This window comes from Canis aureus, chromosome 28, assembly GCF_053574225.1.
Source record: "Canis aureus isolate CA01 chromosome 28, VMU_Caureus_v.1.0, whole genome shotgun sequence".
Classification (NCBI taxonomy): Eukaryota; Metazoa; Chordata; class Mammalia; order Carnivora; family Canidae; genus Canis; species Canis aureus.
Window position 1 is genome coordinate 5,522,020 of NC_135638.1, and position 15,910 is coordinate 5,537,929.

Sequence of the window (15,910 nt, forward strand, 5' to 3'; positions counted from 1 at the left end):
ATATATACTCTATATAACTAACCCCACAATGAAGATACATTTTGATCTTTCCTCTAAGTGCCCTTATGTCCCTTTGTAGTCATTCATCATCCCCGCTTCCACTAATCCCTAATGCTCCTTCCTCCTCCAGGCATCCACTGATCTGCTTTCTTTAATTGTAAATGAGTTTTGACAATTTTAGAATGTCATGTAAATGAAATCATACATATATATCATTTGGTGTTGGATTTTTTTTTGCTCAGCATAATGTTTTTGAGATTCTTTTGTGTTATGTATATATCAGTAGTGGGTTCTTCTTTTTCTTTTTTTAGTTGGTTTCTTTTTAATGTGAAATAGTATTCTGCTCTATGACTATAGGACAGTTTGCTTATTCATCAGGTGGTAAACATTGACTTGTATCTAGGTTTTGGATATTATGAATAATGTTGCTCTGGACGATTGTGTTCAAATTTGTGTGTGGACATACACACAAATACACAGGAATGGAATTTATGGGTTTTATGAGAAGTTTGTTTAGCTTTATAAGAAACTGTCAAAATGTTTTCCATCGTGATTGTACTATCTTATAGTCCCACCAGTATTATGTGCCAGTTCCAGTTGCTTCATAGCCTACCAATTTTAGCCATTGTAGTATGTGTTAGTATCTAATTGTATCTTAAATTTGCATTTTCATAATGATTAATGAGATTGAGCATCTTATCATGAGCTTCTGTTCCATTTGTATTTTTCTTTTTTCTTTGGTGAAGTGTCTGTTCAAATATTTTGCATATTTTTGATATTTGGGTTGTTTGCCTTATTTGGGTTTTTGATTTTGGGTTGTTTGGGTTCACTGAATTGTGAGAGTATTGAAAATCAGTATACATGTGTGAGTTTATTTCTAAACTTTATTATGCTTTATTGATTTATATGTCTTTTATGCCAACTATTGAGATATAATTGACATGTAACTAAGCTTAAGATATACAGTAAGATGATTTGATACATTTATATGTTGCAAAATGCTTGCCACAATGAATTTAGTTAAAATATTCTTCATTTCACATAATTACTATTTGTTGTTGTTATGGTGAGAACATTTAAGGTTTATTCTCTTAGAGGGTGGCTTAGTGGTTGAGCATCTGCCTTCAGCTCAGGGTGTGATCCTGTGATCTTGGGATCAAGGCCCACATCGGTCTCCCTGCAGGGAGCCTGCTTCTTCCTCTGCCTGTTTCACTGCCTCTCTCTCTTCTCTCTCTCTTTCTATGTCTCTCATGAATAAATAAAATCTTAAAAAAATTTATTCTCTTAACTTTCAGTTATATAATACAGTATTGTTAACGATAGTCACCAACTGTACATAGGTCTTCTGTATGTCCATCTTTTTGTCAAGATCACATTTTACAGACTGCTGTAGGTTTATGATAAGTCTTGATATAAGATAGTGAAGTTCACTACAGTCTTTTTCAAATTTGTCTCAGCTGTTTAGCTGTTTGCATTTCCATATAATTTTTAAATGAGCTTGCTAATTTCTGCAAAAAAAAGTCTACTGCAATTTTGATTGAGTGTAAGGATTAATTTGAGAAGAATTAACATCTTAACAATATTGAGTCTTCTGATTTGTGAGCACATATTTCCTTTTTTTTGTATTTTCTAGAATGGGGTCTTGAAGATCTTTTGCCAAATTTATTATAAGCATTTCATATTTTTTGATACTATTATAAGTGGTATTTTTTGTAAATTTCAAATTCTACATGCTGGTTGGTAGGATACAGAAATAGTATTGGTTTTTGTATATTGATCTCATTAAATTCACTTATTAGATCTGATACTTTTTTTTTTTTTTTTTGTAGACTTTTACCTCCCATTCATGTTCCATAACACGTTCTATTATGGGAATAACTTTACTGTAGCTTGTACTATAAATACATAATGCATTGCTGTTATTTTTGATTTCCTGTGTTATCTTTTAAAATAACTTAAGTAAAAGAATGAGTTTTACTTCACCTTCATTTATTCCATTTCCAGTGCTCTTAATTTCTTTGTATAAATCCATGTTTCTCTCTGGTATTACCTTCCCTATGTTCGAATAACTTCTTTTAACTTCTGTTTTTTATTATTACCTCATAAAAATTTTTCTTTAAAACTTTGACTTGAAAAATAGCTTCTTCTTATCTTTCATGGCTCTGTGGGTTGACTGGTGTCAGGGACCTTTTTCTAAGTTCAGTAATGTGCATACAGTCAGGTAGCATCTAGGATCAGAGTCATTTAAAGTCTTGACTGGATGGCAAATGGCTTACTTACATGGCTGGCAGTTGATGCTGGGTATTGGCTTAGGGTTCACCTGCTTCAGTGTAACGGAAGGAACACAAATGGCCTTTCCAAGTGTCTTGGGCTTTTCACAACACCATGTTTGGGTTCCATGGCTAAAGTTCTAAAAGATAAGAAGTGGAAGACTCTCAAAGCCTGGAAATCAGTAGAGTGTTATATCTACTGTATTAGATCTGTTTCAGCAGTCACAGAACTTGCTCAGATTCCAGGGGAGGAGATAAAGAATTGACTTGTTGTTGGGAGGAATGTCAAGATTTTATAGCCATCTTTGATTTATTTATGAGTAATTTGAGGTGGTTGGGTGGCTCAGTTGGTTAAGCATCTGACTCTTGGTTTCAACTCAGATTATGATCTCAGTGTCCTGAGATTGGGCCCCATGTTGGACTGTGCTCTTAGCACAGAGTTGGCTTGAGATTCTTTCTCCCTCTCTCCCTCCCTCCCTCCACTTCCCCCTTGACTCATGCTCTGTCTCTCTCTAAAATAATAAAATCTTAAAAAAACAAAACAAAACAAAACAAAACAGTAATTTGAATTTTCTTTCATCTGTATTATCAGTTCCCGGCCTTTGCCCATTCTTTTTTATAGGCATTATTATTATTATTATTATTATTATTGTTTGTAGGAGCTCTTTTATACTACAGAAATTAACTCTAAATGAGTTAGTTTTTTTCCTGTTTAACTTTTGTTCTAGGAGTAGAGTTTGATATGCATTTAACCTCTAATTCTCCTTTGTTATCTCAGTCGCGTACAGTTTTCTTTTTTTTTTTTTCGCGTACAGTTGTTTAAGATGAGCGACAGGAGCTGGGAACATTTTTGCTATAAATATGAAAAAGCTAAATAGAATATTGGGTATTGTACCATAAATTGCAAAGAACCTTGACTTGGAAAAAAAAAAAGACCTACTGTTTCTTTTGCTTTATTTAAGCCTATTTGATTTTCCATTTCCTAAACTAGCTGTATTACCCCATGCATCCCAACACAAAGCTGCTCTTTTCTTCCATAAACATTCATTTTTTACTAGTCAAGCCAGCCTAGCTACTACTGATCCTCTGAGTGTTATGCATCATGTAAAGCCTTTCCTGACGTTTTTAAGCCAACTTTGATACTCTTGCTCATTCTTTCCATCACACTTTCTGCATATCTTTATTATAGAATTCTCCAGCTTTATTGATTAGATTATATAAGATTGTTAAATTTGTAAGATTATATATGATTTTATTATAAGATTATAATTGAAAAAATTATAAAATTTTGGTAGATGTACTTTCTTACATGCTATGAAAGATTTGAAATAATCAGTATTTTTATATATTTATATATTTTTATATATTTTTGCTAATATATGCTGAAATGACAAAGTACAATTTTTTCCAGTTTTCTTGAGGTATAATTGACAAAAATTGAATATAGTTAGGCTATACAACATGATTTTTTTAATAAAAGTATGTAACTTGATCATTTATGCATATATACATTGTGATATGATTATAACAATTAATTAACACATTCATCACTTCATATAGTTACCAAATTTGTGGGGGAGTGGGAGGGCACTTAAGATCTTAGCACATTTCAAGTATATAGTACAATATTACTTATAATCACCATGCTGTGCAATATATCTCCAGAACTTATTTATTTTGTAATTGAAAATTTGTATTCTTTGACCAGCATCTCCCCATTTCCACTATCCTTAGCCCCTGGCACTCATCATTCTATTTTCTAATTCTGTGAGTTTGATTTTTTAACATTTCATATGTAAATGAGATCATACAATATTTGTCTTTGTGTCTGGTTTATTTCACTTAGTATAATGTCTTCCAGGTTCATCCATGTTGTAACATATGGCAGGATTTTCTTTTTTTATGGTTGAATAATATTCTATTTGTAAACTTTTCATCTATCTCTATCACATTTTGCTTATCCATTCATCTGTTGATGGATATGTAAGTTATTTCCTTATCTTGGCTATTGTGAATAATACTCCAGTGGATGAACATGGGAATGTACAGTCTTCAAGACAGTGATTTCATTTCTTTTGGATATATACCCAGAACTGGGATTGCTGGATCTTTTGGTAGTTCTACTTTTAATTTTTTGAGGAACTTCCATACTGTTTTCCAAAATGGCTGAACCAATCTTCATTCCTATCAACATTGTACAAGAATTCCTCCCCCTCCCCCATTTTTGCCAACAATTATCTCGTCTTTTTGGTAATAGCCTTCCTAATAGGTGTGAGGGATATCTCACTGTCATTTTGATTTGCATTACCCTGATGATTTAGCAATGTTGAGCATCTTTTCATGTACCACTTGGCATGAAATGTTTTCTTTGGAAAAATGTTTATTCAAGTCCTCTGCCTATTTGTAAATCAGATTATTATTATTATTTTGCTATTGTGTTATATGAGACCTTGATGTTTTGGATACTAACCCCATATTAGAAGTATGATTGGCAAATATTTTCTCCCATTCAGTAGGTTGCTGTTTCATTTTGTTGTTTGCTCCTTTTGCTGTACTGTTTTAGTTTGATGTAGTCCCACTTACTTATTTTTTAGTTTTGTTGCTTGTGCTTGTGATGTCATACCCCAAAAATCATTTCCAAGACCAGTGTTGAGCATTTTCCATATGTTTTCTTTGATGGTTTTTATGGTCTTGTATTTGGTTTTGATCTATTTTCAGTTTATTTTTTGTATATAAGCTAAGGATCCAATTTCATTCTTTTGTATTTGAATATCCAATCTTCCCAGTACCATTTTTAGAAGAGACTATCCCTTCTCCATTGTGTATTCTTGGTTCCCTTGTCAGAGATTAGTTGAATATATATGTGGGTCTATTTCTAGGTTGTGTCTTCTTTTAAAAAAAAAAAGATTTTATTTTTAAGTAATCTCTATACCTAACATGTGGCTCGAATTCACAACCCCGAGATCAAGCCAGGTGTCCCATTGTTTGTTTTTTATGCCAGTATTGTAATGTTTTGATTATTTAGCTTTGTAACATAGTTTAAAATCGGAAGTGTGATGGCTACAGCTTTGTTCTTACTCAAGATTACTTTGACTGCTCATGGTGTTTTAGGGTTTTTCCATATGAATTTTAGGATGGCTTTAGCTATAAAAAAAGTACTATTTGAATTTTGAAGGGATTGCATTGAATCTGTAGATCATTGCAGATAGTTAAGGACATTTTAACAGTATTCTTTCAATCTATGAACATAGAATATCGTCTAGTTATTTATGCCATCTTTAATTTCTTTAATATCTTAATGTTTTCCATGTGCAACTATTTCACCACCTTGGTTAAATTTATTCCTAAGTATTTTCTTCTTTCGGATACTATTTTTTTAAAGATCTTATTTATTTATTTATTTGAGAGAGAGAGAGAGAGAGAGAGATAGCAAGAGAGAGCATGAGTAGGGGGAGAGGGAGAAGCAGGCTCCCTTCTCAGCAGGGACCCCAATGCAGGGCTCAATCCCAGGACCCTGGGATCGTGACCTGAGCCAAAGGCAGATGCTTAACTGGCTGAGCCATCTGGGTACCCCTAGATACTATTTTAAAAATAGATTATTTTTTTTTTCTAAAGAAATTATTTATACATGAAAGACACAGAGAGAGAATGAGAGAGAGAGAGGCAGAGACCCAGGCAGAGGGAGAAGCAGGCTCCACACAGGGAGCCCGATGTGGGACTCGATCCCGGGACTCCAGGATTACACTCCGGGGCAAAGGCAGGCGCTAAACTGCTGAGCCACCCAGGGATCCCAAAATAGATTATTTCCTTTTTTTTTTTTAATTTTTATTTATTTATGATAGTCACAGAGAGAGAGAGAGAGAGGCAGAGACACAGGTAGAGGGAGAAGCAGGCTCCATGAGGGGAGCCCAACGTGAGTCTCAGTCCTGAGACTCCAGGATCCTGCCCTGGGCTGAAGGCAGGCAGTAAACCACTGAGCCACCCGGGCTGCCCCTTCTCTAGCCTTTCTTTTCTTTTTTTTTTTTTTTAATTTTTTTTTTTTAATTTTTATTTATTTATGATAGTCACAGAGAGAGAGAGAGAGAGGCAGAGACACAGGCAGAGGGAGAAGCAGGCTCCATGCACCAGGAGCCTGATGTGGGATTCGATCCCGGGTCTCCAGGATCGCGCCCTGGGCCAAAGGCAGGCGCCAAACCGCTGCGCCACCCAGGGATCCCAATAGATTATTTCTTAATGTTTTCTTCAGATTATAATTTACTTTTGAGTTTGATTTTAGGGCTTGCATTTTAGTGTCACTGAAGTGTGCCTTTGCACACTTTAAATTTTTAAATTTAAAAATTTTTAGAAGGGACTATATAGTTAATATTATTGTTTATTAAATCTTTTTTTTTTTTTTTTTTTTTTTTTTTTTTTTTATTGTTTATTAAATCTAATGGGAAGAAAAACTTTGGACAATGAAGATCTTTGGCATTTTCATATTTTTCTACCTCTACTTAAAAATTTTGCTAAAATTTAATTTTTTTCTGATAACTTATTTTGATGATTCAGTATTATAGAGTTATCTCATTACTCTTCATTGTGTCATAGGGTTAAATAATTAATCTTTCTAACTTCATGCAGAGTTGCCTTGGTAGAATTTGCAAATGTTTAAGGAATGAGCTATAACTTGTTACTACTGTGATTGATAGAGCAGAGATGTTTATTTTTCAGGATAGATATCTTCAGAGAAACCTACCTTAATGAATTACCATGGTTCAGAGTATGGCTGACTATTTGCAAACTGATTTTTGTCAGCGTAAGGGATTATCTGAAGGATAGATTGCATTGACCAAATTTGTGAAACTGATTTATAAAATCCGAGAACGCATTATTTTATCATGAGAAATCTTACTGTCATGTGCCTATGATATTTTCTTATTGGTTCCAGGTAGTTTATTAAATGCACTAGGGAGATTAAATTATAATCAGGGTACTTCTCAGTGAGCATGGAATCAGAAGGGGAGTTAGTTAAAAAAAAATCATGACAAAATAGTTAAAGATACAGGTGAATATATTTTGAAAGATTTTTTCTTTTGCTTATTTTTAATAAGCATTCTCTTACAAGATTGCTTATCCTTTAGTCCAGAAATATGTTTTGACTAATACTTTGATTGATTAGGAAAATAGTTTTGGATGATAAAAAAATTTTTTTTTTAAGCCAGTTAAAAAGTATATATTTTTTTCTTTTAATAGTGTAAGACGAATGGAATGCAAGCCTTTACTCAAGGTCATAATGAACAACAGCAACATCAGTCTCCAGTTAAAAAAGGTACATTTTTTACCATAATTCCTAAATTTCATAAAGGAGTCTTAGCATTCCTATTTAATAACTGCTTAGTTGCAAACCTTATGTACATAAATTTTATTGTATTCCTTTGGTTGATTTCTGTCTGTATTAGAAATGCTATAGGTAAATATGACTGCTTTAGAGAAGAAACCATAACAACAAGGCTTGAACAAGGTAGAATTTTATTTCTGTATATTCTATAACAGCTCATAATTGGGCTGGTGTCTTCATTCTGCTCTGGTGAAATGTTACTGGACTCAATCGTATTGCTTTGCCATCTTTATTATTTTTATTTATTTTTTAAAGATTTTATTTATTTATTCATGAGAGACAGAGAGAGAGAGAGAGGCAGAGACACAGGCAGAGAGAGAAGCAGGCCCCACGCAAGGAACCTGACGCGCGACTCAATCCCAGGTCTCCAGGCCCAGGCCTTGGGCTGAAAGCGGTGCTAAACCGCTGAGCCACCTGGGCTGCCCAAGTTTGCCATCTTTAATATATGGCTTCTATCTCTGCCCAAGATGAATGCCTTTCCTTCAGTCACTATATTCCCTGTCTAGCCATCAGGAAAGACGTAAAAGGGAGAGGTAGTTCTCCTTAAAAGTATGACCTGTAAGTAGCATATATCACTTTCACTTAATAACTCATAGACCAGAACTTAGTCATCCTATCCTGTATGAAGCAGACTGGAAAATGTAATCTTTAGCTGTGTAGCCTGCTAATTCTGTTGCTGAAACAGAAGGGAAAAACTGCTGCTCTTGGGGATAACCAGTAGTCTCTCCTACCGGCTAGTTTTTAATAAAATAAGAGTTATTTATTAATTTATCTTCTAGATTTTGTCAGTCTATATAATTTAAAAGTCATGAAAGTACTCTGTTAGCTTTTTCTTCTAGTATTTAACTATTTCTAAGTAAAATGTTTAAATTGTTTCCAGCTTTATTTTTTGATATTGGCAGCCTATTTTGGAAAATGAGAATTTATGTCTTCTATGTCAGTTGCCTCACTTCTTCACCCTTCTGTCTTCCCTCTCTACCGTATAGTTATTTCACAAATTTCAGTTAAAGCATTACCACTCTTTATATTATAAGACAATGTAAATACAATTGCTTAGCCAACAGGTGCATATCTGTTTCAGACAATCCATTATTTTTCTTGGAGCTAATGATCATGTTGTTTTTCTATGTAACTGCTGTTAACTGTTTTCCTTAAGTGCTCCAAGAACTCTGTCACACTTACCTATAATATTTTTCTTATACACAAATATATCAGTTGGTATTTTCTCCCCCCTGAGAAGGGTTTTCTTTCAAAATCCTTCATGATCCTTTTCCAGTATAGACTGCTTACTCTTCAGTACTGTTGTCCTGGAATGTACTTTTACTATTATCATGGGATACCCCTTTGCAGTTCTTTGGTTGCTTTCTCCTTTTAATTTTTATTTAATTTCCTCCCTCTCTCTCTCCCTCCCTCCCTTCCTTCCTTTCCTTCTTTCCTTCTCTTCTCTTCTCCTCTCCTCTCCTCTCCTCTCCCCTCCCCTCCCATCCCCTCCCCTCTCCTCTTCCTTCCACCAGGGGAGGAGCAGAGGGGGAGGGAAGGGAAGCAGGAAAGAATCTCAAGTAGACTCCGTGCTGAGCACTGAGCATGGAGCCTGATGTGGGGCTCCATCTCATGACCCTGAGACCATAACCTAAGTTTAAATCAAGAGCTGGCTGACTAACTGACTTAGCCATCTAGGTGCCCTTTCTTTCTCCTTTTTTAATTGAAGTAAGTCATTTTGAAATGTATAATTTGGTGGTTTTTAGTATAGTAGTGTACAAACATCACAACTGTCTAGTTCCAGAACATTTTTATAATCCCAAGAGGAACCTCATACCCCTTAAGTAGTCATTTTCCATTCTCTCCTCTGCCCAGCCACTGACAAACTCTGATCTACTTTTTGTCTTAATGGATATACTTATTCTGGATATCTCCTCTAATTGGAATTATATGTGACTTTTTGTGTCTGATTCCTTTCACTTACCATAAGATTTTCAAGGTTTATCCATGGGTAGCATGTATCAGTATTTCATTTTTCATTCCTTTTTATGGCTAAATGATATTTTCTTGTATGGATATGTTACATTTTGTTCATCTCTCAGTTGGGCATTTGGGGTAAACCTTTTGGCTGTTATGAATAATGTTGCTGTGAATATTTGTGGAAAGTATGTGTTTGAACACCTATTATCATTTATCTTGGATATATACCTGGGAGTGGACTTGCCAGGTCCCATTGTAATTCTATGTTTAACTTTTTGAGGAACTGCCAAACTGTTTTCCACAGTGGCTATTCCATTTACGTTCTTAGTAGCAGTGTGTGAGGGTTCCAATTTCTTGACATCCTTGTTAGGATCTTTTTTTATTATAGTCATTCCAGTGGGTGTGAAATGGTATCTCACTGTGATTTTGATTTGCATTTCTCTATTGTCTAATGATATTGAGTGTCTTTTTCTGTGCTTGTTGACCATTTAGATTTTTTCTTTGTAAGAAGGTCTACCCAAGTTCCTTGACCATATTTTAAATTGGGTTATTTTCTTTTTGTGATTGAGTTATAAAAGTTCTGGATACTAGACTTTCAACTCTTTTTTCTGTCTGCCACTTCCCTCTCCTGTCCCCGTGCTCACTTCCTTTCTTCCCCTGCATACACACACACTTAGGTATATATAAGGTATTTGAGATCTATGTATTAGACCTTTATCAGATATATGATTCAAGGCTTTTATCAGATATATACTTATCAGATATATAATTTACACATATTTTCTTCTATACTGGAGTTTCTTTTCATTCTCTTGATAGTGTACTTATCTGTACAAATTTTTAAAAATTTGATAAAGTCTATTTTTTCTTTCGTTGCTCATGGTTTTGATGTCATATGTAAGAAATCATTGCCAAATCTCAAGTCACGGAGATTTACTTCTATGAGTTTGAGTTTTAGCTCTTATATTTAGGTCTTTTTTTCCACTTTGAGTTAGCTTTTATATATGGTGTAAGTATAAGCCCACCTTCAATTCTTTTTTGTTTTGTTTTGTTTTGTTTTTGCCTTGGATATCCAGTTGTCTCACCACTATTTATTAATGAGATATTTTTTCTCCATTTGATGATCTTGGCCTCTTTGTTGAAAATCATTTGAGTATAGGAGTATGTGTTTATTCCTGAACTTCTAGTTTTGTTCCCTTAATCTATATGTCTATCCTATACCAGTACCACACAGTTTTGATTACTATAGCTTTATAGAAAGTTTTGAAATTGGGAAGTGTGAGTCTTCAACTTTGTTCTTTCAGAAGGTTGTTTGGGTTATTTGGGGTTTCTTGCAATTCCATGTTATTTTTAGGATCTGCATTTTCATTTCTGCAAAAAAATCTCCTTTTCTTTCAAAAGAATTTTGATAGGATATTAGTGAATTTGTAGGTTACTTTGGGGGATTATAACAGTATTAAAACTTTCAATCCATGAACATGGGGTATATTTCCATTTTTTTTTCAGTCTATTTTATCAGTGTCTCAGTTTTCAGTGTACAGGTCTTGTGCTTCTTCAGTTAAATTTATTCCTAATTATTCCTTGTCATGCCAGTGGAACTGTTTTCTTAATTTCCTTTTTGGACTGTTCATTCATAGTGTAGAAAACACAGCTGATTTTGTGTAGGGACATTACTGTAAGCTTACTGAAATAAAAAGAATTATAAGAAAATACTGCCAATTGTTATGTGTATGCCACCAAATTATTAGGTAAGCTAGATGCAATAGAAAAATTACTAAAAACAGAAATTACCAATACTTCCTTAAGATGAAATAGAATATCTAAATAAGCATATAGCAAGTAAGGAGATTGAGTTTGTAATAAGAAAATCTCCTAACAAAGAAAAGTTCAGGACTTGACAGTTCCACTGGTGAATTCTACCAAACATTTAAAGAAGAATTAACACAACTTTCTCAAACTCTTCCAAAAACTTGAAGAACACTTTTCATCTATCCTGTAAGGCTAATATTACTCTGATACCAAAGCTAGACAAAAACATCATGCAAAAAGAAAACTATAGATCAGTAATCCTCAGAATATAAGGTACAAAAATACCACCAAACCAAACCCAGCAGCAGAATAAAAAGATTATATATCATGGCCATGTGGGATTAATCCTAAGGGTGGTTCAGCATGTGAAAATCAATTTGTATAATACACCACATTAACAGAATGCAAAACAAAAAAAAATAACATCACCATCTCAGTTGTTACAGAAAAAGCGTTTGACAATATCCAACATCCTTTCTTAATAAACACTCTCAGCAAGCAAGAGATAAAAGGGAATTTCCTCAGCATAATAAAGGATGTATATGAAAAGCATATACATAGTAGTGAAAGATTGCAAGTTTTCCCCCACTAATATCAAGAGCAAGTCAGGGATAATCACTTTTACAACTTTTATTCAACATTATACTGGAAGTTCTACCCAGAGCATGTAGTTGAGAAAGATAAATAAAAGACATTCAAATTTGAAAGGACAAAGTAATTTCTATTCACAGATGACACAGTCTTATACATAGAAAACCCTAAAATGTAGGACATGTAAAAAATTAGTAGAGCTGATAAATGAATTCAGCAAAGTTGCAGGATACAAAATCATTGTTATTCATGATCTTAGTAATTTAAGTCTTTTTTCTAGTTGATCTTTGTCAATTTTGATCTTACCAAATAATCAACCTTTGCCTTGTTGGTTTATTTTTTATCTCTATTTCATTTATTTTTACTCATCTTTATTATTTCATTCATTCTGTTAGCTTTCGATTTAGCCTGCCATTCTTTTTATAGTTCCTTAATGTTTGATGTTAGGTATTGATTTGAGCTATTCTTTTTTAATATAGGCATTTGTAGTTATAATTTTTTATCTGGGTGCTGCTTTTGCTGTATCCTTTAAGTTTTGGTATGTTGTGTCTTTGTTTTCTTTTGTCTCAAAGTATTTTCTCAATCCTCTGTTATTTATTCTTTGATCCATTGGTTTAAGAGTATGTTTTTAACTTCCACATATTCATGCATTTTCCAGTTTTACTTCTGATATTGATTTCTAATTTCAATACATTATAGTCAGGATATTTTGTATGATACCATTGTTTTTTAAACTTTTTAAGACTTATTCTGTAGCCTAACATGGTTGATCCTGAAGAAAGTTTCGTGTATATTTCAGAAGAATGTGCATTCTGGTGTTTTTAAATGAAGTGTTCTGTACGTGTTTGTTAGGTGTAGTTGGCTTATAGTGTTGTTCATGCCCTCTGTTTATTTCCTTGTTGATCATCTGTCTAGTTTTTCTGTTCTTTATTGAAAGTAGGATCCTTGGAATCTCCAGCTGTTATTATTAAATTCTCCGTGTGCCTCCAGTTCCATCAGTTTGCCTTTCTGTTATTAGGTAATATATGTTCATAATTGTTATTTTAGTGAATTGACCCTTTTACCATTCTATAATGTTCTCCTTTATCTCTTGTAACAATTTTTGTCTTAAAGTCTGTTTTTATCTGTTATTAGTATACCCACTCCAACTCTCTTTTGGTTATTATCTGTGTCACACATCTTCATTCATTCACTTTTAACTTATTTTTATAATTGGATCTAAAGTGAGTATCATCGTTGTCAAACAGCATATAATTGGATCGTATTCTTAATGCATTCTGCCAATTTCTGTCTTTTAATTGGAGTGTTTATGACTGACATTCAGTTGTAATTACTAATAAGGAAGGACTAACTACACCCATTTTGTATTTGTCTTTTAGAAGTCTTATATCTTTTTTGGTTTTACATTTCCTCCATTAATACCTTCTTTTGTGTTTAATAGATTCTACTGTATCATTTTTATTTCTTTTTCATTCCCCTTACTGTATATTTTGAAGTTATTTTCCTGGCAGTTGCACTGGGGAACTACTTAATTTACAACAATGTAATTTGAATTAATAACACTTTAGTTTCAATATTATATAAAACTCTGCCCCTATAGTTCCATCCCACCTTTACATTGCCATTATGACAAATTCCATCTTTATATGTTGTGTAATCTATCAACCTAGATTTATAAATCTGCAATTTTATGTATTTGTATTTCAAGTCATATAGGAATAAGGGGAAGTTACATCCAAAAATTCATTGATACTAGTTTTTAGCTTTCCAGTGTAGTTAAGTTTACTGGTTTTTACTTATCAATGTGGACTCCAGTTACTTTATTATTTTTTTTAAGATTTATTTATTTATTTGTTCATTCATTCATTCATTCATTCATGAGAGGTGCAGCAAGAGAGGCAGAGACATAAGCAGAGGGAGAAGCAGGCTCCCCTTGTGGGACTCAATCCTGAGCCTGGAATCACACCCTGAGCTGAAGGCAGACACTCAACCCTGAGCCACCCCAGGCATCCTAATTCTGGTTACTTTATACTTTTTAATTTCAAGTTAAAAGATTCCCTTTAGCATTTTTTTTTCTAAGCAATGAACTGTCAGTTTTTGTTTATCTTTGAATGTCTCAGTTTCTTTTTTCTTTCTGAAGGTAGTTTTGCTGGATATAGATTTTTGGTTGATTTTTTGCTTTCAGTACTTTGTCTTCCCCACTGCCTTCTGGCTTCCATGGTTCCTGATGAGAAATCAGCATTTTATCCAATTGAGAATCCCTTGTAAGTGACTAATTGCTGCTCTTGCTGGCCTCAGGATCATCTTATAATAGTTTGCGTATAATGCATCTCAGTGTGAACCTCTTTGAGTGTATCCAGTTTGTAGTTCATTAAGCTTCTTGGATATGTCATTGTATGTATTTCATCAAATTTGTCTTAAGTCTTTCTGCCATTATTTCCTTAAGTATTTTTTTTTTTTTGTCATTTCTCTCTCCCCTCTCCTCCTGTGACTCTCACTGTACGTTTGTTGGCATTCTAGCTGTGGTCTGACAGGTATCTTAGGTTATGTTCATTTTTCTTTTTCTTTTTTCTTTCTATTCCCCAGACTGGGTAATGTCAATTGACTTATCTTTAAATTTGCTTACTCTTTATTCTACTTGCTCATATCTGCTGTTGAACCACTCTAGCGAATTTTTTCACTTTTCCAGAATTTGTCGGGGTCCTTTTCATAATTTTTATTTAACAATATTTTCTATTTGGCAAGGTGCTTTCTCATGGTTTCCTTTAGTTCTTTGAGCATATTTAAAATAGTTTATTTAAAGTCTTTCTCTAGTAAATCCAATGTCTGCATCTCAGAGAAAATTTCTTTTATTCATTCATAGGGACCATACTTTCTTCATTCTTTGAATGCATTGTATTTTGTTGTTTTTGAAAACAGTATTTTGACTATAATGTATAACTGGAAATCAGATTTTTTCCCTTTTTTAGGCTCTATTGTTGCTGCTTGTGAAATTTTTGTTGTCTAGTGACTTTTCTCAACTAATATTGTAAAGTCTATGTTTGTTACATGTGGCCACTCAGGTCTCTGTTGTGATATCTTCATGGTCAGCTGATGATTTGGCAGAGAATTCCTTCAATACCTAGAACCAAAAAACAAGAGGAAAAAACCTCTCCCAATCTTTGTTTTTTATTTTTCCTCTCCCAATCTTTGTATATGGCTTCTTTACGTGTGTTGGGTATGCCTTTAGTACTCAATGGGCAGTTTACAACTCTTCCTTTGACTTCTTACTTCTGAGGAACCTAAAGGTCAGCCAGAGATGATAGTTTAGGACCTTCTCAAGTCTTTCTGTGAGCATGAGCCTAGCCTTTAGCATGCATATAAACTTCTAGAGTCCTAGGAACATCTGAGTCTTTCCATGCCCTTATTCCCCAAAGCATCTTTTTCCCTAATCTTTATTCCTAGGCTTTTTGGGTTTTCCTATTATTTGCTTTAATTGTTATCCCTTCTCCCAGGAGGAATTGGCTAATACATTTTCCTGTAAATGTTTTGCCAAATGAATTCAGATAGCAGCCTCAGCCCTGGAAGAGTTCTTAGGTAAGATACAGGCAAGTCCTTTAAGATAGTTCTTTAGGGGGTCACCAGACAGGTCAAAATGAACAACCACAGTTCTCTGAGAATATGATTTGCATTGCTCTCACCAGTACTGGCAACCTGTATCAGGAATGAGAGCAGTTGTTTTCAAGGCCATTGCCAAGCTGGTTTGGGGGAGATGCTCTCAGGCAAGTTAAAATGCCACAAAACTCTTTACTAAATTTAGCTGTTCTTTATTAAGTATTAAGTATTACCCTGGTTTTGTAAGCTTTTTATTTTAAAATTCAGAAAAAGTTGGTTCTGGAAGTTTTTGACTGTTTGTTGCTTTGGT

The 15,910-nt window shown here is 33.9% G+C and overlaps 1 protein-coding gene across 2 annotated transcripts in view; it reads left to right on the top strand.

Annotated features, from left to right (window-relative positions):
• The window catches only part of C28H8orf88 (chromosome 28 C8orf88 homolog), a 36,799-nt gene that overhangs the window by 12,137 nt on the left and 8,752 nt on the right, over positions 1–15,910 (top strand). For both annotated transcript variants that reach the window (XM_077876307.1, XM_077876308.1), the window contains one exon: positions 7,503–7,578. In XM_077876307.1, coding sequence (XP_077732433.1) covers positions 7,503–7,578 — 76 coding nt within the window. The remainder of the gene's footprint in view (positions 1–7,502; positions 7,579–15,910) is intronic.